Source organism: Pongo abelii, chromosome 5 (genome assembly GCF_028885655.2).
Source record: "Pongo abelii isolate AG06213 chromosome 5, NHGRI_mPonAbe1-v2.0_pri, whole genome shotgun sequence".
Lineage (NCBI taxonomy): Eukaryota > Metazoa > Chordata > Mammalia > Primates > Hominidae > Pongo > Pongo abelii.
The window spans coordinates 72,812,331-72,837,223 of NC_071990.2; the positions used below are offsets into that span (position 1 = coordinate 72,812,331).

The 24,893-nt window shown below is 32.6% G+C and overlaps 1 protein-coding gene across 48 annotated transcripts in view; it reads left to right on the plus strand.

Moving 5' to 3' along the window:
* The window catches only part of RIMS1 (regulating synaptic membrane exocytosis 1), a 512,927-nt gene that overhangs the window by 349,260 nt on the left and 138,774 nt on the right, over positions 1-24,893 (plus strand). For 35 of the 48 annotated variants that reach the window (XM_054557696.2, XM_054557698.2, XM_054557734.2 and 32 more), the window contains 10 exons: positions 2,560-2,683; positions 6,067-6,113; positions 8,300-8,412; positions 10,595-10,725; positions 11,186-11,357; positions 11,480-11,633; positions 13,032-13,103; positions 20,096-20,252; positions 20,964-21,089; positions 22,683-22,745. In XM_054557696.2, coding sequence (XP_054413671.2) covers positions 2,560-2,683; positions 6,067-6,113; positions 8,300-8,412; positions 10,595-10,725; positions 11,186-11,357; positions 11,480-11,633; positions 13,032-13,103; positions 20,096-20,252; positions 20,964-21,089; positions 22,683-22,745 — 1,159 coding nt within the window. The remainder of the gene's footprint in view (positions 1-2,559; positions 2,684-6,066; positions 6,114-8,299; positions 8,413-10,594; positions 10,726-11,185; positions 11,358-11,479; positions 11,634-13,031; positions 13,104-20,095; positions 20,253-20,963; positions 21,090-22,682; positions 22,746-24,893) is intronic. The other 13 variants (XM_054557720.2, XM_054557741.2, XM_054557733.2 and 10 more) reach the window with 3 other exon arrangements.

The following is a 24,893-nucleotide window of genomic DNA, read 5'->3' on the forward strand; positions in this document are numbered from 1 at the left end:
CCTAGTTACCATTTGTTCAAGTCAAAGCTCTGTAGCCTTGTCCTCTACTAACACTTTCAGCTCTCCAGGATGTTGGTACACCTGTAGGTTCCTGTCAGGCTGTTTCCCACCTAGAAGATGTGGTCAATGCCTCTTGTCTACCTAGTTTTCTACTCCTCGTGTTGAAGGCCTTTCCATCCTTCACAATTCATCTGAAGTTGCCTTAATTCTAAAGTGGTTCCTAATATATCTCACCTGGAACAATAACTAATTACTATGTCCCTGGCACCACTTGACTCTATTTCTGGTCCTCAAATGAACTTCTATTGTTGCATATAAAGTATTTTATTAGAGTTGTTTCTTTATCATTTCTTCATGACCAAATTTAAAGACAGATAAAATGTCATTTTCATCTTTTTACCCTCATTGTCTACATCCCTGCTTGATTATCCATACATAAATAATGTAAAAAAAAAACCATTATGGTTTAGGAATTATTAATCTGTAAATAAGCATATGTATTAACTTAATTTGATATTAAAAGTTATGCGGCCAGGTTGCCGCTTATAAAAAGGGGAGTTTTAAAATGCAGTGCTTTTGCAAACTGCTGGTTGCAACTCATTATTGGGTAGTAAAATCAATTTAATTGTTTGCATCTACCACTTTAAAAAATTGAAGTAGAACATAATAGAATAGAAAAATCAGGGTAAGTATTGTTTTATAAATGTTTTTTAGTGTATATATATGTATGTACTCATAATATGAATATATATACACACACATACATATATACATGTTCATATTATATGTGTACAGGATCATGATGTCAACTTTGCTTCTTGGTCAAAAAATTTTGAAAGCACTCAATATATTATAAATTTGTAATTATTATTTTTCTTTTTTTTTTTTTTTTTTACAGTGAAGTATATTCATTGCCTGTTTGAAAAGCTTTTCTAGGTAACAGCTTAGGGCAGTCTATTAGAATTGGTGGCCGGGCACGGTGACTCACACCTGTAATCCCAGCACTTTGGGAGGCTGAGGCGGGTGCATCACCTGAGTTCAGGAGTTCAGGAGACCTGGCCAGCCTGGCCAACATGGTGAAACCCCGTCTCTACTAAAAATGCAAAAATTAGCTGGGCGTGGTGGTGTATGCTTGTAATCCTAGCTACTCAGGAGGCTGAGGCAGGAGGATCGCTTGAACCTGGAAGGCGGAGATTGCAGTGAGCCAAGATCGCGCCACTGCACTCCAGCCTGGGCAACAAGAGTGAAACTCCATCTCAAAAAAAAGAATTGGTGATTACCATAGTATTTTACCAAACCAAAGCAGCATCATGTACTTTTCTCATATTTACTTTTTACTCTTCAGTGAGCAAACAACTGGAAAAAATAATTACTTTAAAGTAATACTAGCAAAGCAATTTTCCTTTTATTTAAAAAATTCTAGCTACACATTGAAAAGATTTTATGCTTATACTTGACTATAAAATGTATACTGATGATATTGATCCAGTATTTCAACACAAATTTACTTTGCTCATAAAATGTTCTAGACACTGAGAACAACAAAATAAGCATGAGCATCAACAAATTAAGACACCTCAGTGCATCATTGAGGTTCGAATATTTCAGCTGAGATTACCATTTTGAATTGAAGGGTCTAAGGCAGAGAACCATTTGGTACCTACAACTTCTTAAATATTTATGAAAATAAATACTTTTTTCACATGACCTATGGTGTGAAAACCCTAGTTAAAATAACAACTGTAAGTTGTTAGCCTGTATTTTTTTAATGCAACATCTTTTAACTCCCCTTGATTAATCTTAGGATATTTAACAAACTACTATGTACTGTATTAATGTTTTGTTATTTTAAAGTGTTTTCTACTTGTACTTTAATGTTCACAATATAGATTATGTATAGTACATATGTGTTTTGAACATCTGGAAGTGGGTTAACTGTCATGCAACAGTTTTACATCTGCTTGCTTTGTAATTTTGCCATAGCTACCTGCGTTAACTGATGGGTGTGAATTCAAATCCTTTCATGCATTTTTATTCTGTTGTGCATCTGGTGAAGACACTGAAGCATGACTTGTAATTGGGAAATTCATGCTAACAAATATTAATTGCTCTTTCTTCCAAAAATAAAACAGGATTTATGCACAGTTTAATAAGAATCTTTAAAAAATAGAGCCGCCTACATTTATTATATGGAGGGCATGCTGCTAATTATTATTTTTTAATGTTTCCAAATAGGCTATGCTAATTCCATCCCATAGCATGAGATTATTTTTATATGATTTCTGGTATATCTCAAAAGATAAAGGTAGTTTTGTATTGTACTGTTTCCAGTCACCAGTAATATTCTGGGGTAAAAAAGAAAAACAAAGAAAAGAAAAGAAAAAGTGTTTAGAAGAACCATTTAGCTGACATTATATGGCAATCAATTTGCTTTTGAAAGCAGAGCCTAGACAATTAAACTATTTGTATATGTTTTGCATTTCTTTGTTAAAAAAGAGAAAAGATACGAAAAATAAACAATATATAAGGTAAAAAAATACCCTTTTTTTTAAATTCAAGGGGATGAAGTTCTAGAATGGAATGGTAAACCCCTGCCGGGAGCTACAAATGAAGAAGTTTACAACATTATTTTAGAATCAAAATCAGAACCTCAAGTTGAAATTATTGTTTCAAGGCCTATTGGGTAAGGCTAAAAAAACTTACTTCTTAAGTTTAGTAAATTACATGTATTAGTAGGGTTTTAAAAAGAATTTTATACATTCATACAGTACATGTTAACATGGATAGTTTTTGTATCAGTTATGGGCATACATTTTTAGATTATTAAAAATTTCTTAATTTTTTAACTGGAATACTGAGTTTACTTCACTACATTTTAGAAGCTCCACACTTTAACAATTGTAATATCAAAAAATATCAATATGTACTTTTTACAAGTGAAATATAAAGTAAAATATTTTCTTTTAATGGCAGATACAGTTAAGTAATTCTAATTTAAGAAGTAGTATTTCCTTTAAGAGAGGCACTAACAAACTCCTCTTCTTGTGATATTTAAAATATTAATGATTTCTTATATCTACATGAACTTTTTATTATTCTACTAAAGAATAGAATATTTTTTCTGTCTCTTTAACCATGAGTAATTTCAACTTTTATTTAAAATCAAGCAAGAAGTGTTAAATATTTTAACATTTTAATTGGTCATAATGATATTTTTAAAACCTCAATTTTCAGTACAATTTAATTATCTATAGCCAGTGGGATATTTTCTATGTATGTATATAGATTTCCCCATATTGTTACCTTTTTCTGGCAAACCCACATGGTCCAAAATAAATATTCATTTTGCCAGTCTGTAATTTTTAAAGGCAGTTTGAACTGTTTTATTATACTTGGCTTAATGTTTGAATGTGTTCTTGGAAATGATTCTTTTTTTCCCTATTCTCCAAAATTTAATACAGCCATTATTTCAAGGCTTTTTATGTTGAAAAAATGCTAACCTTTAATTTGTATTGGCTTCATGAACATATGTCAATGCAAAACATACAAGAAGATATAATTATCATAATTCTCAAAGAATGAAAATGTATGATCACATATCAAATAATATTAATATATAAAACTCTAAAATAAAGGCAAGCTTTTAACCAATTTTAACTGGTTATTATTAAGAGTGAACACTGAAGACATTTGCAAAAGTGTCGTACATTTCCATGTCGATTTTAAAAATAACAATACTACAATTTATGCTAGTTTTACATGATATATGTTCTAGTGCTGAGGTAAATATAAGGCTGGAAAAGAGGTAAGTAAATTGGAAAATGAATCAAAAGTATGAAAGCTAAAGTTTAGAATCAAGCATTGTGCACTTGCCAAATACTTTCAAATATATAGTGGTTTAAAAGTAAACAGCTAAAACAGAATTGATTCATGGTGACTTAAAAAAGTAACAGACAATTAAAGTAGACTGGAATAACATTATTTTTACTTTTTATGAAAATTAATTAAGAAGTAATCATCTGCACAGCCAAATTCTAAACTGTTATAGATTATAGAATTGAAAGGAACGTGGAATACAAAAATTATAATTTAAAGATTATGGAATTCAAAGGACATGAAATACAAAGATTATAATTGAATCAGAATCAAAGGTGGTATCAACTTTCTAGTGAATACATTATTGGAATCCTAGAAAAATAATTTTAGCTACTTTTTTTTTTTTTTTTAAAGACATGGTCTTGCTCTGTTACCCAGGCTGGAAAGCTGTTTTAATAATAATATTTAATGTAGTCCTGTTTAGCAACTATAATTAAAGGAAAAAGAAAATATTTATTCATAATGTAGTGGCATAGTGATTTCAGGAATCATTCTAAATATAACTTACAAGCACATTGATCAGTACACACCAAGAGGCATCAGCCATCTTGAGGTATTGACTTTTTTTGTGAACCCACCAAATACAATATCCTTGACCTTTATGCTTTTAATTGTTTTTAAAACTACTCTACTACCTAACTGGTAAATAGAACTAATAAAGAATTCCACTGGATATGTAAACATCCAGTGGAAATGTATGCCTGAAAATATTGCTGAAGCAATTAACATAAATAAATTTTAACTAAAAGTCACTTTAACATATTTTCAACAACTTTGCCACCATTCTTTTTTCACAGGCACGTAAATTCCAAAGTTTGTACCTGGCTTTAGAACTTCAAATTCTGATTTCATAATGGACTATGAGGCTGATTTTTTAAGAAGTCATACTATCTAAAAATTGATTATTCCTGGATTTCTTTACAATTTACTTTTATTTGCTTGCATTAATTTAGAAGAAAGTAGCAGAATATATAGTTTTTTCTGTGTTTTAGGTATTGTAAATTAGTCTCTTAATTCATTCGAATGATTTTATATAAATGTATAGTCATACAAAAATATATAATAAAATTTATAAAATACACAGCATAGGCCAGATTGTCATTTTTAAGAAGTATAAATTATAGTTGGTTATGAGAATTACTTTGCACAAAATAGTCAAAATGACAACTGCAGAGAACAAACAGGGAAAACTCTTTTTGTTTTCATTCCCCCCAAAAGTGAAAAGAAAAAGTGAGGTTAGCGCATAAGGTAGGTGGTTAGAAATTCTTAAAAAATATGCTTATAATTTTGTTGGGACTAGCTAACTCCAGTCTGCTTTAATATGTCATGTTAATATTTGCATATTGTTAATCTTCTTAAATTGCTATTAAAACATCTTTGGAAAATGAGAAGTAAAATAGTCCTATGCAATATAATACCTAAACCAAGGTGATCTAGGGTTCTTAAGGTCATAGTGGGTAATGGATTAAGTTGAGATTATAGTACATATATTTCTTCAGAATAATTTGTCAGTGTGGCAGGAATGGGTGGTCTCACAAGTCACTTTCTAGCCATATAGTAAATAGTCATATATTTAGCTAACTTCAGTATAGAGATATGAATCTCTATAAAGGGTATATTTGTGTATATATATTATATATTCACATATATAAAATAATTTGGCTTTTTTGTTGCAAGCTTGAACCATTTTTGCTTTCCAAAGCAACTCATCCTTTTCATTTAACTTTGCCCATGATATTCACCACATCATTTTATTATTGAGATGTTCCCATCCCTTTCACTCAGTAAACTCTTTCAGATGTGTTTGTAAAGCATATTACTGATTTGTAAAATTTGTGTCATTTTGATTTCCTAGAATTGAAGGAAAGTATTACCTTTAACATTTTTTATTTCCAAAACCTGCTGTTTTGGTAGTAAAAATATTGTGGTGATTTTAACCACAATATTAGTCTGATTGTTGTCATGTTAAAGTGTTTTACTCTTAAATATGTAAAAACTTTTTTATTGCAGTTTTTTTTGTGTGGTGTTTGACATTCATGCACATTAATACTTGCCTTAATAGTAACTCCTATTCATTTCCACACCTGTAAAGACCCAGCAGGATTTTTCACATCACGTATAATGGGCTATGATTGCCTCAGGCAGGGTCATTTAACTAATGGGATTTTCACCATATCCTGTTTCTTTTAGTGACATTCCCCGGATTCCTGAGAGCTCCCACCCTCCACTGGAGTCCAGTGAGTATAAGATTTCTTTGTTATTATAAAAGTATTGAACTAATTGAAAGTAAAGATTTCTGATTTTCTTTAGTTATTTGATACAGTGAATTGGGGTTACTATACTAAAGATGTCTCCATTGGTACTAGATGTTGGCAATGATGGCAATAACTGGAAATCCAAAGAAGTTCTACTTCAAGATTTTTCTTCCTCTACTTTTTTATGTGATAAAAAAAAATCTTTACTGGGAATACTCTTCAGCATCATAACAGTCAGGACCCTTACAGAGCTTAATATATCAGCAATAGTTCTATTTACATAAACATGTATTATGATACTGGATTACTCAGTTTGATTGCTGAGCAGCTCAGTCTCAAGAGCAGACTAGTGAAGAAAGTAGGTAGGCACTTTAACAAATAATTGTATTACTGAATAACAAAGTGTGTGGATTGATTTTGGAAGTGAATGGGTGGAGTCAACTTCACTAAACATGATAGGTCAAGGGATTGTGAAACCAGAGGGTTGAAAGAATTATCTATATGGGAATTAAAGTCATTTCTATATGACAGAAGATGATATTGTGTGCAATAAAATATAGACAATTAAGTTTTCAATGATAATGCAGAAGTGACCCAAATATTTACTTTGCAATGGATGGGAATTAAGTTAATACTTGGGCTTGATTCCCCAGGTGTTCTTACAGAACCCAGGTTAAAGAAATAGAAAATAAAAGGTGATTTAGGGGAAAACCAGTGATAGTGATTAGAAGGGAGAAGAAAATATGAAAGTAGGATAAACAAGGAAACAGACACTAGGTTATCATATAAAATGCATACCATCATGTTCTGCTACAGCTGGACCCAGTTTTGGCTTTGAGCTTTCTGGTGACCAATACAAAGAGGGAAGTGGGACTAATTGCATAATTTATATTATTGATATGATTAAAAAATACACTGATTGCCATAATATTACAAACAAGCATTATTAGAAATAACAGCATTCCTGTTCTGAGACTTAAGGAAAATGTATTTTAAATATACCTGGGAAAAGACACATAGTAACAATTTTATATAGCTGTTTTTTATCACTAAAAGTTTTTGGAGGGCACAAAAGGATGACATGAGAATTAATTTGTAGTTATAGAAAAAAATGTGTGGATTGCACATACTCAGGCAATGCTTCATAAACAGTATTTCTCAATGAAGCATTGGCTAAGTTTGAATGGTGGTGAGTTCAAGGTTATACTTGCTGGATCAATAGCCTTCTATAAACACTCTATATTGCTGTATCTGTCAGGGTATACTTGGAACAGTGAAGAACTCCACCAAGTGGCTGAGAGGAGACCCAGCCTCCTCCGTGTGAAGTTGAAACAAATCACTAGTGGTGAATTACTTGAAGCAGCATTTTCAGAGGTTCAAGATACTCATTTATAAGATCAAAACTAAGATAGATGGGGAGGCCGAGGCGGGCGGATCACCTGAGGTCAGGAGTTTGAGACCAGCCTCAACATGGAGAAACCCATCGCTACTAAAAATGCAAAATTAGCCGGACATGGTGGTGCATGCCTGTAATCCCAGCTACTCAGGAGGCTGAGGCAGAAGAATTGCTTGAACCTGGGAGGTGGAGGTTGCGGTGAGCCGAGATCGCGCTATTGCACTCCAGCCTGGGCAACAAGAGCGAAACTCCGTCTCAAAAAAAAAAAAAAAAAACCAACAAAAAACCAAACAACAACAACAACAACAAAAAACCTAAGATAGATGATATATCTGATTTTAAAACAATGGCGAAGTCTTGGTTTAGATGTGGCTTATAAATTATATTATGTATGCATTCATTTTAATTTCTCAGTAAGGACAGTTTATAATAGATGATCCATTAGCCAAGATAATTAGTGTTAACAGGCACTATCTTCCTTATCTCTGAAGCAGACCTTTACCCATATGTGACATCATACAAGAGCCTGTGCAATACCATGCACTCCAGAAATGTAGATCAATGCTTTCCAATTGAAATAAGCACAATACTTCGTTATATAATTCTTAATATTTTTTAAATAGACAACTAAAGACAATCTATCCCATTAAAAGTAGGTTCTGTTATCAGTGGTAGTAATTATGGTTTTATACAAATAAAGGATGCATTTAACATTTTATTAAAAATATTTCCTACACTTACAAATATTACTTACTTTTTTTTCTTATTTTAGGTTCAAGTTCCTTTGAATCTCAGAAGATGGAAAGGCCTTCCATTTCTGTTATTTCTCCAACAAGTCCTGGAGCTCTAAAAGATGCCCCACAAGTCTTACCAGGGCAACTTTCTGTATGTATTTTTTGTACATGTTGGAGGCTGTTAGTATTTGCATACACTGTCTGAGTCTGTCTTTAAATATGTTCGCCTTTCCTTGAAGCCTGCAATAAATACATAGTCATTTAACACCATAATCTACTTCATTAGTTTTTCATGCATTTTTTATTATTCCTTTATTCACATATTTATTCAGAAATACTTACTGAGTGCTTGCAGTGTGCCAGATACTCTGAACATTAATTGATGAATGGTAACATAAGTAAATAAAGAATTCATATTTTTGGTGTGCTATGTAAAAGTTTCTAAGGTAAATAATTGTTTACACATAATATTAGGAGTTCATACCCCATTTATGTAATAACCTTATGAGCCTAGAGCCTGAAGAGCCTAAATTTGGAATATTCTTTTTAACTTCCTAAGGCATTTGGCAAAACTCTTTGTTGCCACTGAAAGCTCTCTGAAAAAGCTACCGTTTTCTCACTATTGCCTTATTATGTGATCTGGGGAAACCTGGAGTGAAGAAACTAGGGTTAAGTATAATGAAGAGCTGTATATTTGTAGATTATGATGGAAAGTGTGATGTTGATATTATAATTTAAGGACTTCAAACTATTTGTTTCAAATTGTTACACAAATAATGACTTTTTGCTCCTCTGATAATGTGTGGATTTCTGTGGTCTGCCTTTGTGGTTTTCTCTTGATTTTAATGAGATAGAGAAGATATATGTAAGCTTATTGCTCAGGGGCTTTTATGGTTTTAACTTTTATTTTTAGTATATTGAATATCTTTGTAATACCCTTTGGGTTTATCTGCCGGCCATCTTTTTCTTCAGTGTATGTGTAAATCTCTCATATTCTCCACATATTTTAAAAGAGGATGGAAACCCATTCTGGTTCTGTGAAAACCACATCTTAGGTATCAATTGGGAATCAGAGAGATGGATTTATACAGATCCAGGTTTGAATTCTTAATCTATTCCTTACCATGAAAAGCTAATCCTATGTTAAATTAGTTTATTTTGTTACAATGACTCTCAAATATGTTCTAACATATACCTATTAACAGCATATGCTTACTTAAACATAAAATGAAAAGTAACTTCTAAATTAAAGGAAAAAAATTAAAGTTAACATTAACAATGTCATCACCACTGCCAGGGCAGATACTGTAATGACTGATAAAATTCCAATTCCTTTGAGTTTGACAATAGGATTTTAGTATGTTACTGCCCCATTATTCTTTTGTCTACTGTCATGAAATCTTGGTTAATAGAAATATCATTTGGCCTTCTTGTAGCTGGAAGATGTCATTTGTGTATTGTATCCTTAGTTTTTTCCTCCTTCTCTCATGAAAAATAACCTGTAATAGTTTAATTCTAAAAATTAAATGAGGGCTTGGTGCAGTGGGTCACACCTTTAATCCCAGCACTTTGAGAGACTGAAGAGTTCAAGATCAGCAAGACCCCCGATTCCACAAAAATTTAAAAAACTGGCCAGACATGATGGTGTACACCTGTAGTTCCATCTACTTGGGAGGCTGAACTGGGAGAATTGCTGGTTCCAGCAGTTTGAGGCTGCAGTGAGCTATGATCATGCCACTGCATTCCAGCCTGTGACAGAATGAGACCATGTCTCTAAAAAATAAAAAAAAAGTGAGAAAAAAATACCAGGAAATACTTAACGGTGGCTGTATAAAATAGGCCCACAGTAAATATGTTTTATGATCTCTTCTAATTCTTTCTATTTCTTATTCCTAATATCCAAACTCTTATTTTTTTTTTATTTTAACTACCTGTGACACCAGAGAAAGCATTTTGTCATGCTATAATAATTTAGACACATACAATCTTCAAACTCTTATTTTTAACATTTAAGAACAATAATAATGACTTTATATCTCTCTCTTCCCTTAGTTTTTTGGAAAAATTATTAGTTTTATTTTATAAAATGATATGTGAGAGTATACAGTAACACTGAAGGCCTGCCATTTGTAGGTTGTGTTTAAAGTACTCAAAGAGAAAAGTAAAGTTCCGTGTGTTTATGCTTTCAAATTGGTGTGTTTTTAGAAATATCTATAATTGCATTATATTGTAATTCAAAATTTCCTCATTTAAATATAACTTTAATTTTGTTTTATGTAAAATTGTAATGCCTCATGATTTTTACAAATAATTCCTTTCCTCATTTCTCCTAGGTGAAGTTGTGGTATGATAAAGTGGGACACCAGCTGATTGTAAATGTTCTGCAAGCAACAGATCTACCTGCTAGAGTAGATGGGCGTCCTCGAAATCCCTATGTAAAAATGTATTTTCTTCCAGATAGAAGGTAGTGAATAATTTTAGAAAAAAAGAATCTTGAAATCTGTACTAATAGAAAAGGTAGAATTTTCTCTTTTGGGATGTTTTTAAAAAATAGATAATTCTTTCTGAGAAGATAAAAGTACATTATCTCTGAAAAAAGAAGTCCCTCAAGTGTTGGAAATTGTGTTGGAAATATTTGAAAATAATCTGTCAATTAAAAAAATCTATTACCTTGTTTATAGGTATGTTAGTGTTTGATAGCGACACATCATTTAGAATGTACCTTTGTATGTGTCCCTATAATTACAACTACTGCTTATATTGTAATTGAAGTTAGTATATTATTAAACTCTATTATCTTTTTATAGACTTTCAATGAGTTATTAGTTAAAATAATATAAATATCAATGGCAGTTTTACATGTAACTACAGTAGATGGCAGCATATACTTGCTTTTTCATTTACAAAACATACTTATTTTTCAGTGATAAAAGTAAAAGGAGGACCAAAACAGTAAAGAAAATACTAGAACCAAAATGGAATCAAACTTTTGTCTATTCACATGTACATCGTAGAGATTTTAGAGAACGAATGTTAGAAATAACTGTGTGGGACCAACCAAGAGTGCAAGAAGAAGAAAGTGAATTTCTTGGAGAGGTGATGTATATTTTAAAAACTTAAGTCAAATAGTTAATAAAGTTTTGTGATATTTATTATGATTGCTATTACATTATGTTTTGATAAAGGTACTTGATTTAATTTGAGAATTACCCTCTCAGATCCTCATAGAATTGGAGACAGCGCTTTTAGATGATGAACCGCATTGGTATAAACTTCAGACACATGATGAGTCTTCACTACCTCTGCCTCAGCCATCACCTTTCATGCCAAGGCGACATATTCATGGAGAAAGCTCTAGCAAAAAGCTACAAAGTAGGTTAAGGTCCTTTTAGTTGCCACAAAGTAATTATGCTATAATTATCTAATTGGTGATTAATAATTCAAGATTTTTTTTCAAATGTTTTATTAGAGATCAAAATATTGGAAAATTGTTCATCTTTATGAAGAAGCTTGGCAAAACTATTTCTACATTTTCACAATGAAAATAATGTAGATTAGCATAGCAGAGTAATTGCAGAGCTGAAAGCCAAAAACCTCTGAATTAAAATTCTTGCACAGGGCCAATTGAGCTGTTGATTATTGACCGATGGAATAATTTCTGTCATCATTGGTGGGTTGCTACCTGTGAGGTCTTAATAACTTTATAGTTCATAGATTCCCCCCCCACCCCCACCCCCGAGAGAGAGTCTCACTCTGTTGCCCAGGCTGGAGTGCGTTGGCGTGATCTCAGCTCACTGCAACCTCCACCTCCCGGGTTTAAGCAATTCTCCTGCCTCAGCCACCGGAGTAGCTAGGATTACAGAAGTGCGCCACCACGCCCGGCTAATTTATTTTTGTATATTTAATAGAGACGGGGTTTCACCATTTTGGCAGGCCTGGTCTTGAACTCCTGACCTCGTGATCCATCCGGCTCGGCCTCCCAGAGTGCTGGGATTATAGGCGTGAGCCACCATGCCCAGCCAGTTCATAGATATTTTAATAGTTATTCATAAGAAATATTGTTTAAAATATTAGAAGGTATGTTTATTGCTATTCATCTAGTGATTGGGAAAAGCTATTTTTTCCTGTACTTATTGAGTAATTTTTGTGTCATAACTACATTTCTAAGTTAACAACTGAAAGAAGCCTCATTTTGGTAATCTGGAACTAAATTATTTTTCTCACATAATTAAATATTTCATGTTGATGCTTCCCTGATCAGTAATTTCCTCAAAGTTAATGTTTAATGAAGTATAATGACTAATTTGGGGAGCTAAACATAAATATTTTATAAAGGGCCCTGACGTTTTTTTCATTAATATAGGCTGAATAGAGCTCCAGCCAAGAAATGTTTCTGAACCTTTCCACTCAGCCCTGTTCTCTCTGAACTGCAGAGAAAAGCACTTAATTGTGTAGAAAACAATGTACTGTATATACTGTGCTAAAGTCTTTTAGTATAATATTTTAATTAAAGAATTAATCTGAAAATCTTATTCTGTGAAGTCCCCTTGTTTCTATATGTCTTTGGTGTAATGAGGAAAAAAATACTGATAAACTGTTATCCTTAGAGAACAAACATTTCTTTTAAAATTAGCTCAGTGTTTACTGAATTAGTCTTCATAAGTTTTCAGTAATAATGCAATTCACTTTTTAAAAAAAGTTTGACAGTGTCCTTTACGTTTCATAAACCAACCAGACACAGAAGTATCTCTTTGCCTTACTGTTGTGCAGGATCTCAGCGAATCAGTGATAGTGACATCTCAGATTATGAGGTTGATGATGGTATTGGCGTAGTTCCTCCAGGTGCGTGGGTGAAGAGCATGGCCCCGCTTCACTGTGCTGCTTTGCTTGTTTTCTCTGTCAGCTTCCAGACCTCTTTAGGATACTAAACTGAAGATTTATAACACAGAGAAATCAGTATTATATTATTCCATGGTGACTTACATTTCAAATTATTAAGAAAGTTTTAAATGGACTAGTCCCTACTAATTAGCATTCCCATAGTGAGGTTCTTCCATAGAAACATGTCTGACTAGTGAAACAAACCATTATTTCACAATGCTCTGAGCGTAAGTGAAAATATGAATTTTATTTTGAAAAGATGGGGTTATTAAATAAAAATTCCATTATTCTGTGTTTTATATTTGCATTTCTATGATTTTCCTTCCACCATTTCGAAAATAATGTAGCCCTCCATGGAATATACTGAAAAGGGTGCATGGCGGGGTTTAAAATTGCATGTGGCATGGCTATAACTTTTAAAGCTTTTGTGATGTGTTCCCACTGATTATACCTAGAATGTGTGTATATGTTTTAAAACAATATGTTTAAGAAAGATTAAGTATTAATTTGAAGTGAACATCTCTTTGTCATTGTGTAAGTTAGTAAAACTTTTGTGATGTTGTAGGGTTTAAATGTTTCTCATCTGACTTTTGTCAGAGAAGTATGTAAAATCAAGTGGTAAAGACTTCACTTTCTTGGCACTAATTCTATACTTTTTAAAAATTTACTAATGAGAGGAGAAGTAAATATGCAAATAAGAAGAAATGAAAGAGACAGTCTTAAAATGTATAAATATGAATTTTAAAGGCAGTTTTTAAAGACAGTATTGGTATATATGCCCTTCATTTACATAATTTCTCAGATGGGAGTGTACTTAATTTGAGGGCAATGGTTTTGCTCAAATTGGTAGATTCTACGATACTAACTTCACAGTTTGGAGAGATGTATGCAACTATTAAAACTGGGAGAAAATTATGGAGAGTTCTCTAAAATCAGGTTTCATTTGTTCACTATAATTCAGAGAAAATATGGTATTTATTTATTTATTAGTTTGAGATGGAGTCTCACTCTGTCACTAGGCTGGAGTACAGTGGCACAATCTTGGCTCACTGCAACCTCCACCTCCCAGGTTCAAGTGATTCTCCTGCCTCAGCCTCCCGAGTAGCTGGGACTACAGATGTGCACCACCATATCCAACTAATTTGTATATTTTTAGTAGAGACTGGTTTTCACCATGTTGGCCAGGGTGGTCTTGTTCTCTTGACCTCGTGATCCGCCCACCTCAGCCTCCCAAAGTGCTGGGATTACAGGTGTGAGCCACCATGCCTGGCCAAAAATGTGGTATTTAGTTACTGTGTGAAAGTAGAAAATATTGTTAAAATAATAAATCTAGTGCTGTGAAAATCTATATACTTATATATTAACCTTTGATGTCAGTGTGTCAGTGAGAGATTTAGATCATACTGGAGAGAATTTCATTTTTGCTTTCTGTTTTTATTTCTTAGAAGGCCATAATAATTACACACATTCTCAACAGAAAGATTCACACAAAATGTAACATCATATTAGTTTATCATGAAATTGAAAGAGTAAAGTGATTATACATTTAAATTCATTTGGGATAGTCAAATAGGAATTAGATTATACCTGGTAGAAAAATCATCACCTCTAACAAGAATCTTAACTATTAATCAGCCTTAATGTTGTCATTACCAATTTATCTAAATAGAATTTGCTTTGGTGAGTGGTTCCCAAATTTTATTCACCTGAAATTTCATATTTTTAGTTATGAGACAGAGCAGTAAATGATGAATAAATAAATGGCCAATTAAATAAATGCTTGCACAAATGATGAGTTTCTTCCTCTTTCTCTGAGAGAGCAACATGGATAACGTCTTGTGAGAAGTCAACGTGAGTTATGGAATCCACTAGAGATGGGATTAGTGCTTGAGTACCACCAAGGAACACTGAATTATAAATATACTTATATTCCATACTGAAATATACCGTGTCCCTCAAAGTGTTTGCAAACATGCATAATCTCTGTTATCATACAAAGCAGTATTTTTTCAAATAATATTGTTCATTTTTATTTAGCATTTAAAAATGTAATGAGTCAAACTTTAATAGAATATGACTAGTAACTTATAAAACTGATAAGTAATATTTTATGTTTCAAAGATTTCCTCATAAATTAAAGGAGATCATGGAATTCATTAATATTTTCAGATATACTCTTCATTGATCCATTGTGATTGTGTGGTATATTTACCATACAGATACTATGGTAAATATAACTAGTCACATAGTAACATGCAATACATTTTAAATGAAGAGGAAAGATGAGTCAGTAAAATAAGGGCAAGAAGCTAAAATAAGGTGAGGTGATAAGTTAGCACAGTGCATTCCTATGTACTTTTAGATGTTGGTTACAAATTTCCTTCTACGTTTCCTACCATCCAATATGAAGAAAAAATTTGTTGATTCTGGATATTAGCCCTTTGTCAGATGAGTAGGTTGCGAAAATTTTCTCCCATTTTGTAGGTTGCCTGTTCACTCTGATGGTAGTTTCCTTTGCTGTGCAGAAGCTCTTTAGTTTAATTAGATCCCATTTGTCAATTTTGGCTTTTGTTGCCATTGCTTTTGGTGTTTTAGACATGAAGTCCTTGCCCATGCCTATGTCCTGAATGGTAATGCCTAGGTTTTCTTCTAGGGTTTTTATGGTTTTAGGTCTAACATTTAAGTCTTTAATCCATCTTGAATTGATTTTTGTATAAGGTGTAAGGAAGGGATCCAGTTTCAGCTTTCTACATATGGCTAGCCAGTTTTCCCAGCACCATTTATTAAATAGGGAATCCTTTCCCCATTTCTTGTTTTTGTCAGGTTTGTCAAAGATCAGATAGTTGTAGATATGTGGCATTATTTCTGACGGCTCTGTTCTGTTCCATTGATCTATATCTCTGTTTTGGTACCAGTACCATGCTGTTGTGGTTACTGTAGCCTTGTAGTATAGTTTGAAGTCAGGTAGTGTGATGCCTCTGTAGCCTTGTAGTATAGTTTGAAGTCAGGTAGTGTGATGCCTCCAGCTTTGTTCTTTTGGCTTAGGATTGACTTGGTGATGCGGGCTCTTTTTTGGTTCCATATGAACTTTAAAGTAGTTTTTTCCAATTCTGTGAAGAAAGTCATTGGTAGCTTGATGGGGATGGCATTGAATCTGTAAATTACCTTGGGAAGGATGGCCATTTTCATGATATTGATTCTTCCTACCCATGAGCATGGAATGTTCTTCCATTTGTTTGAATTTACAAGAAAAAAACAAACAACCCCATCAAAAAGTGGGCAAAGGACATGAACAGACACTTCTCAAAAGAAGACATTTATGCAGCCAAAAACCACATGAAAAAATGCTCACCATCACTGGCCATCAGAGAAATGCAAATCAAAACCACAATGAGATACCATCTCACACCAGTTAGAATTGCAATCATTAAAAAGTCAGGAAACAACAGGTGCTGGAGAGGATGTGGAGAAATAGGAACACTTTTACACTGTTGGTGGGACTGTAAACTAGTTCAACCATTGTGGAAGTCAGTGTGGCGATTCCTCAGGGATCTAGAACTAGAAATTCCATTCGACCCAGCCATCCCATTACTGGGTATATACCCAAAGGACTATAAATCATGCTGCTATAAAGACACATGCACACGTATGTTTATTGCAGCATTATTCACAATAGCAAAGACTTGGAACCAACCCAAATGTCCAACAATGATAGACTGGATTAAGAAAATGTGGCACATATACACCATGGAATACTATGCAGCCATAAAAAATGATGAGTTCATGTCCTTTGTAGGGACATGGATGAAATTGGAAATCATCATTCTCAGTAAACTATCACAAGAACAAAAAACCAAACACCGCATATTCTCACTCATAGGTGGGAATTGAACAATGAGAACACATGGACACAGGAAGGGGAACATCACACTTTGGGGACTGTTGTGGGGTGGGGGGAGGGGGGTGGGATAGCATTGGGAGATATACCTAATGCTAGATGACGAGTTAGTGGGTGCAGCACACCAGCATGGCACATGTATACATATGTAACTTACCTGCACATTGCGCACATGTACCATAAAACCTAAAGTATAATAATAATAATAAGAAGAAGAAGAAGAAGAAGAAGAAGAAGAAGAAAAAAAAGAAAGCTAAAAAAAAAGAAAAAATTTGTTTAGATATGGAAGTCGTCTTCTATATATGTTTAATGTACTCAAGGAAGTTCCTGGTTGTTTATTATCTAGAGAAGCTCAAAAGCTTTGTACAAAATATTCTACTACAGCCAAAACTTAAACTTCCTAATGTCTTGGCTTTTCTAGAACACGAAATTCTCTGTTTTTATTTGATGTGTTTACTATCTTTTTCCAGTTAAGGAAAGATAGCAGGTTTTCAGCAGTTGAGACTGCCAGAGCCACATTTTATTAACTTTGTAGTTATAGCCTTATTGTTATTTAAAGTAAATAATTTTAGCTAGTTAAGAAGAATAAAAATAACCATATACAGAATGCCCTCATCTGAGGTGAGGAATCTAGCAACTTCAACCAGAAAATGAGAAAAAAAATCTCTAATCTCTAACCCTCAGTCAACTAAAACACTGGGATTACCATAAAATAGTTTCATCCCAGCCGGGCACGGTGGCTCATGCCTGTAATCCCAGCACTTTGGAAGGCCAAGGTGGGCAGATCACAAGGTCAGGGGTTTGAGACCAGCCTGGCCAATGTGGTGAGACGCCCATCTCTGCTAAAAATACAAAAATTAGCTGGGCCTGGTGGCGCACGCCTGTAATCCCATCTATTCAGGAGGCTGAGGCAGGAGAATCACTTGAACACGGGAGGCAGAGGTTGCAGTGAGCCAAGATCATCCAGCCTGGGTGACAGAGCGATACTCCATCTGAAAAGAAAAAAAAAAAAATTAATCCCAGTCATGGTTCTGAAGATAGAGTTCATGTTGTCAACAATAACTTAAACATAATGTGAAGAAAATCAAATTTTTTGTAAAAAGCATCTATAAATGTAAAAAGCAAAGAACTTTTTCTTTGTAAAATGCAAAGAACTATAAATGTTAAAACTTTGAATATTATAGCATGTGTTATATTCAAAATGACTTTGAGTCACCAAAATAGTACACATTGCCTTCAGTATACTTTATGAATTCAGAACTTTCTAAGTTACATTAAAAGTTGTTAATATGTTAAAAGTTTCAAAATTTCACTCGTTTCCTTAAAGTCCCTTCTTAAAAGGATAAAAGAGGCATTAATTTCTATATAAATACAAAGAATCCAAGAAACAATTTTATACCTTTTACAGCAAGATGCCAAAATTCTCTAAAATTCATTCTGTAATAATTAATTATACAAAATCTATTTATATACTTTGAATACTCACTTAAATCTCGAAATAGGGCTCATAAGTCAATATTGGCCTTCCATAATTATTGTGTAATTGATACCAAATAGCAATTAAAAATGTTTAAGTAATTCAGACTATGGATTAATTGTCTTTAAAAACAGTCACCATTTTTTTTTACAATGAGCTGCGTATTAATAGTGTATTCACTACATGTTAACCTAGTTGGTCTCTTTCTAGGCTTAATATTATAATTTCTAGTCTTGAAATTACAATATAATATTACATCTGAATAACAGACTTTTTATACAAAACTCAATAGCTTAGTTGATATTTTGATAAGATAAAAAATTAAAGTATTTGAAATTATAAATTATACCATTTATGAATATTAAACATATGTTTTTACAGAGTGACAAAATGTTTGTATTTCTTTGGTCTGAATATTGTCAAAGTACACTTAATGAAATGTTTGAAGTCCCTTAAAATTCAGCATAAGATCATGGATTCACAATATATAAATTGCTAGGGTCTATTAGCCTGCCTTTAATCATGATGTTTCATAACATATTTTTGAGATAGTGTGAGAGTTGTCAAGTAAAAAATGAACAACAGTTTTAGCTTCCCAGTTAAATTTAACGTATTTATGGTTTATGTATGTTTTATGTAGTTGTAAATATAGTTTTTTTTTTACTTTGGCCACATAATTTTTTTATTTTCCTTATAATAATAAAAAACAGTGACCCTTGTGAAAAAATTTTAAACTCTAAACTCTTATTTTGGTTTTGAGATTACTGTTTTATCTTAACTAAATCAGAGACAATATAAACCTTTTTACTTCAGAGAAAAAGTGGCTGTTATAATTTATTTTAAATTGCAATATGTTAACTATATTATCTTAATTATGCTAATTAAAATAATTATGGAGTAGTTTCAGATTTGTAAGGCAGATTTGGCGATTGGTTCTTTAGAAGGGTTCATTTTCTCTACATTATTGTGATAGTCATCTTCAGTCATATACTACATTTGAAAATTGCAGTATTATTTGTGGTTTGCAAAATTTACAATCAGTATAATGGTGAAGATCTGCTACTCTTCTTTGTTAATTAAAACTGGAACAATATATTTGTTTTCTTATTAAAGAGGCCATCTGCAATCCAAGTAAAATGATTTATTCTCTAGAATAAAAATTGAAATGAAGAATTTATTTAAATTTAAAGAGACACCAAACTTCTAAGCATTGACTTGTATATTAACTATAGTTTCATGTCAAGCACTTCATTTGTGTTGCTAAGTCACAAACTCATTCATTATTTAAATTGAAACAGTATCCCAACTCATCGTAATGTCTGAGGCATCAACTGTCATATTCATATTAGTATCTCCATGGTTCCTTTGAGCAAAACTGTAACCTGTTTCAGTGCATGTATATGTTACACTCTGTGTAGGTATACTTAATATTTTTGAAGATAAGGCTATTAATACTGATTGCATGACATTTATTCTTCATAGATCAATGGCTGCTTTAGAATAATTTTATATTTCTGTGTTAATGTTTGCATTATAGAAGAATACTGACTAAATTTTTTCTGTGTGTACTTTTGCCAGTAGGCTATAGGTCTAGTGCTAGAGAAAGTAAAACTACAACATTAACTGTGCCAGAACAGCAAAGAACAACTCATCACCGCTCACGTTCAGTATCTCCTCATCGCGGCAATGATCAGGGAAAGCCGCGTTCACGTTTACCAAATGTGCCATTACAGAGGTAGGCTTTGAAATGGGCTCAGTGTCCCTGACAGTACATTTTTATTATAGTGCAGTGTAAATTGCTGCAAAACTAACTGAAATGAAAAAATAGTTTGGTCAAATTATTTTTTTCAGAATTAATTGTAGGCAAAATGTTTTTTTATTCTTTATCCAACCTATGTGGCAGTCTGTTGTTTAATCTGAAGAAATTTCCCAGGGAGTAGAAGTTGTTTATGTCCCAGGAATAGTTTTTGAATAATTGTCTTGTATTCTCTTTGCTAGTTTTCTGTCTTGTTAGAAAAAAATTGTAAGAAATCAGAATTGTGGAGAGAAGTGGCGAAGAGGATAAGGTTAAGAGACAGAATGGACTTTGAAGAGATTTAGGATTGTCTCTTTGAAGCACTTTAAATGCTTGGAAACATAAATAAAACATATAATATAGTGCTCTACTTCATTTTACTCTGATATACACTCCTGAAATTGTAATTAATTATGCAGATGAAAATTGATTTTGATAGAAGTGTGAAAGAAGGTTGGAGAAATGCAGCCACAAGCAAAAACTCATAGAAAACAAGTACTCTTAACTCATTGATAAAATAGGTTTTGATTATGACGCAAATACTTTTCAGTGTTTTTTTGCATATTACTGCCAGTTCCTTCACTTTAGTCTGTCTGCCTTTTTTGGGAAGATGATACAATTTGACACATAAGAATTTTGTAATCATTTTAGGAGTTTAGATGAAATTCATCCAACAAGAAGGTCACGTTCTCCAACCAGACACCATGATGCCTCCCGAAGTCCAGTTGATCATAGAACCAGAGATGTGGATAGTCAGTATTTATCAGAACAAGACAGGTATTTGTCAAAATTATGATCTCAACGTTATGAATTTTTTGTTCTGTTTTAATATATACAGATATTGTGGCATAGCACATTAGAGAGTAAAAGTATTTATCACTCAAAAATGAGCTTCTCTCAAGCAACAGCTGTTAAAATATTGTAATAGAAACGCAACACTAGGAAATATTTGTCTAATATTATATTATTATAATTATCCAATTTCTTTTACAAAATCAGAATTTATGCTTAGACAGCGTTAAAGGTACAGCTTGTTGACTTAGATATTGACCTAAATTATAGAAGGGAGTCTGCATAAGGAGTTTTCAAATATTTTATTTATTGTGGGTCACAATATTTGAGGTATTAAGTAGTCATAAAAATTATGTTATTTATATAATTTAAAACATTGTGGATACAGGTCATTTGAAAGTTAATTGCAGAGTTTCTATGAGAACTTCAATAATAATGTTTCCGTTATATGCCTCTTTTCATAAAATCTGTTTCTAGAAAATGTCTGTAGAATACAAATTATTGAGATGGGTTCTTATGGGGATATGTGCTTAGATTTAATTCTGCATTTGTGAACTAATATTTCACGGAAATAATTACTATAAGTCTACATTATAATCTGTTGCTCTGCATGCCCACAGACTTTCTTCTTGAAGTAACCATATACCTGTACAATTAGCCTGATTATAAGCTCACGATCTGATTTAAGGTTTTATAATACCCACCTTGTTGAATATTCTCTTCTGGCTTTTTAAAATGGAGAAACTTTCAGTGAGGAGAAGGGTCATGATAGTGGTGCTAAATAATTTTTCTCCATGGAGTCAAGGACACAAAGTAGAACTTCTTAACCTACCTAATTGCCATCCTACTGTGGAAAGTAGCGTTGTGACCTTCAAGAATGGAGTCACAACAGGTACTAGGATGAAGAGCTGCTCTGAGGAATAGGATTCCAGACATCTCAGCTTGAGTTGAATGAGGGCTATTTTATCAACATTCGTTTAAGCCACCATGAATTTAGGTGAGGAGGGAAAACACAGGGCTACTTGACCAGGGCAGTCAATATAGTGAAATTAATTTGGATATAGATAAAGTATTAATTGTAAAATAAAAATTCTAATCAATTACATTGTTAGTTGGTTAATAAGAAACATAATATGGTATTGCATTTTCAGTGGCTATAAAAGCCAAGAAAACTATTACGCTTTAATCTGTTATAAAGATATAAAAATGTTCAGAGTTCCCATTAGTATCAGGCCAAATTTATAGTATTAAAAAAATACTCAGTTGTCTATAATTGGAAACAGATTCCTATATCTTATTTGAGGAATATTTAATTTTGTTTTGTTTTAATATTCTATAAAATCATTTTGAAATACAATGGCAAATCAGCAACAGCTAGGACTTCAACCATAATATTTGTACTTTATTGTTTGAATTTTTAAAATGCTTTCATGTTTATTTTTGTTTAACCTCTCAAGCAAATATGCTAGTGCAGACAATCTGGTTTCTTCCCTTTTCATGTTTTCATTGGCATACCATTGGCATAACCCATGTCTCATAATTTATCTGTTTCACTCACCACCCATCCTGTCTGTGCAGTGAGCTTCTTATGCTGCCCAGAGCAAAACGAGGACGAAGTGCAGAATGCCTACATACTACCAGGTAAATACAGGGATTTGGTAATGGTGACTGTGTGTGATGACTCTCTTTCCATTCTATTATTCTTCCGTCTCTCCCTTAGTGGTATTATTACAAGCAGGTCAAATAAATTTCCCAAGTATTTGAAATTTGTTTTGTTTTATATTGAGGTTATGGAAAAGGTTCCAAATATATTTCAGTTCTGATTCAGGCAGACTACTTTGCCAACTGTAGATTCAAAAATCCAGAGACCAGTGGGCCTCTCTGGGACTGTTTGCATTCCTAAAACTGAGGAACCAGTTTCTGCAATTAAAATTCTAAATGCTCACTGTGAGTGCCCCCAAGCTTCCCACACATATTCCTGTCTAGTCACAAGAGGTCTAATCTGTGTATGGCAGTGTCATTGTTTCATAATTGTAAGTTTGCTCTGTTTTAGCCTTTTTTATTTCCTTTTAGAATTTATTGTAGTTTATATTCTGTTTGCTTTTGATAAAATCTTTAACAGTTCACTTTTAATGGCTGAGCTTCAGCTTCTTTCTTGATGAAAAGTGAAGATGTTCAACCTGATCTTAACTATCCTAACCCATCAGTTGTCAGAAATGCTGCAGTACAAACTTTCCCACAAAGGCATGTAACAATATGAATGCCTCTTTAGAAGCGACAAAAGATATAATTTTTGCTTCTAAATTGGAGCTTAGAGCCTGATGCTTTATGTTAATCTCATTACATCTTTAATTTCATATCCAAAGTAAAACTTCTTACAGATTACTCATGGAACATATTCTATAAATATTTAATGTATATTTGAAATGAATATAGAAGTTAAGGAAGTAGTAAGTCAGTGAAACAAACTAACACATAATAATTGAACTCAAATATTTTAGCCAATAAAAAGTAAGACGAAAGAGAAGGAAAGAGGTATTACCGCAGTACTTGGGATGCAAAGACAAATTCATGATTTATTATGTCTATGTGTAATATGTAGTTCTGCCCAATAATGCAAACAAAATTGGGCTAATAAAAATTGTTTGACCTTTTTACAGTCTGAAGTTACACTACTCATAACTACTGCCATGTTTGCTTGGAGTGCCACAGGAAAAAATCGAGGAAATATTAGTTCTGCTTGCTGAGAAAAAAATGTAAAATCACACATATTGTAAAAACCTACTGAAAGTCAAAGCATGAACTATCCAGGTTTATTATTACTTGTTCTTCTTGACAAACAGTTTCTTAAAAGAATGGTTTATTTACTAATTCTGAAAGTTTTCTCACACTCCTCTTGATGTGACTAAAGCTTCAAAAGAAATAAAAAACATGCACACAAAACAAACACAAAAAAAATCCTTATATTTTAAGCTACTTAGTGTGTGCCTGGCACTCAGTGTGTGAATATTTCTAGGATACTCACACCAGTGGTCTAAATATAATAACTAAAAATATTTTTTCTTCCCCTTATTTTGTACTTGTAAAATATTATATACTTATATAATATTATATAATAGTTGCATCATTTTATATAATCTTATCCTTAAGATTGGTGCTTTGCTAATAATTGTGAGCTCCACAAGTCCTATTTAATAGTCTCTGTATGTTGACTTTGCATTTCCTGATTTAAGCAAATAATCATATTTGTATGTATACAATTTAAAAATAGATGAGTATTCAGCGAGGCAGATAACGTCCTGTGGACAAGTACTACGACAATAAGATAGGGAATGGAAGCTGAGCTAGCCAAATGTGTCAGTGCGAAACATATGTCAACAGTGTCTTTTCTCCTTCCTGTCTTTCATTCTCTAATGTGTAATGCTAAAAGTATGGAGATAGAGATAACATGAGTTCAAAAATATGTGCGTGTATGTATATATAATCTCTTCTGTGTTTATATTCATGTATTTATAAAAACATTAATTTATATCTGAATAAAAATGAATTTCAAAATGTGTACATATAAATAACCACAACTTTATATGGATATATCAATAATATAGTTTGGTTTCATATAAACTATGGACACTTATTATTTATATAACTATCCATGGCTAAAATCTAAAGCTTTCAAAATACATCATACCATGTTCACTTAGGACTTTTAAAAATAAAATCTGAGGATTTACTAGTCTCTAGTAAACATAAGGAAAATAACATTTATTTAATAACAAGCACAGTGTTAAA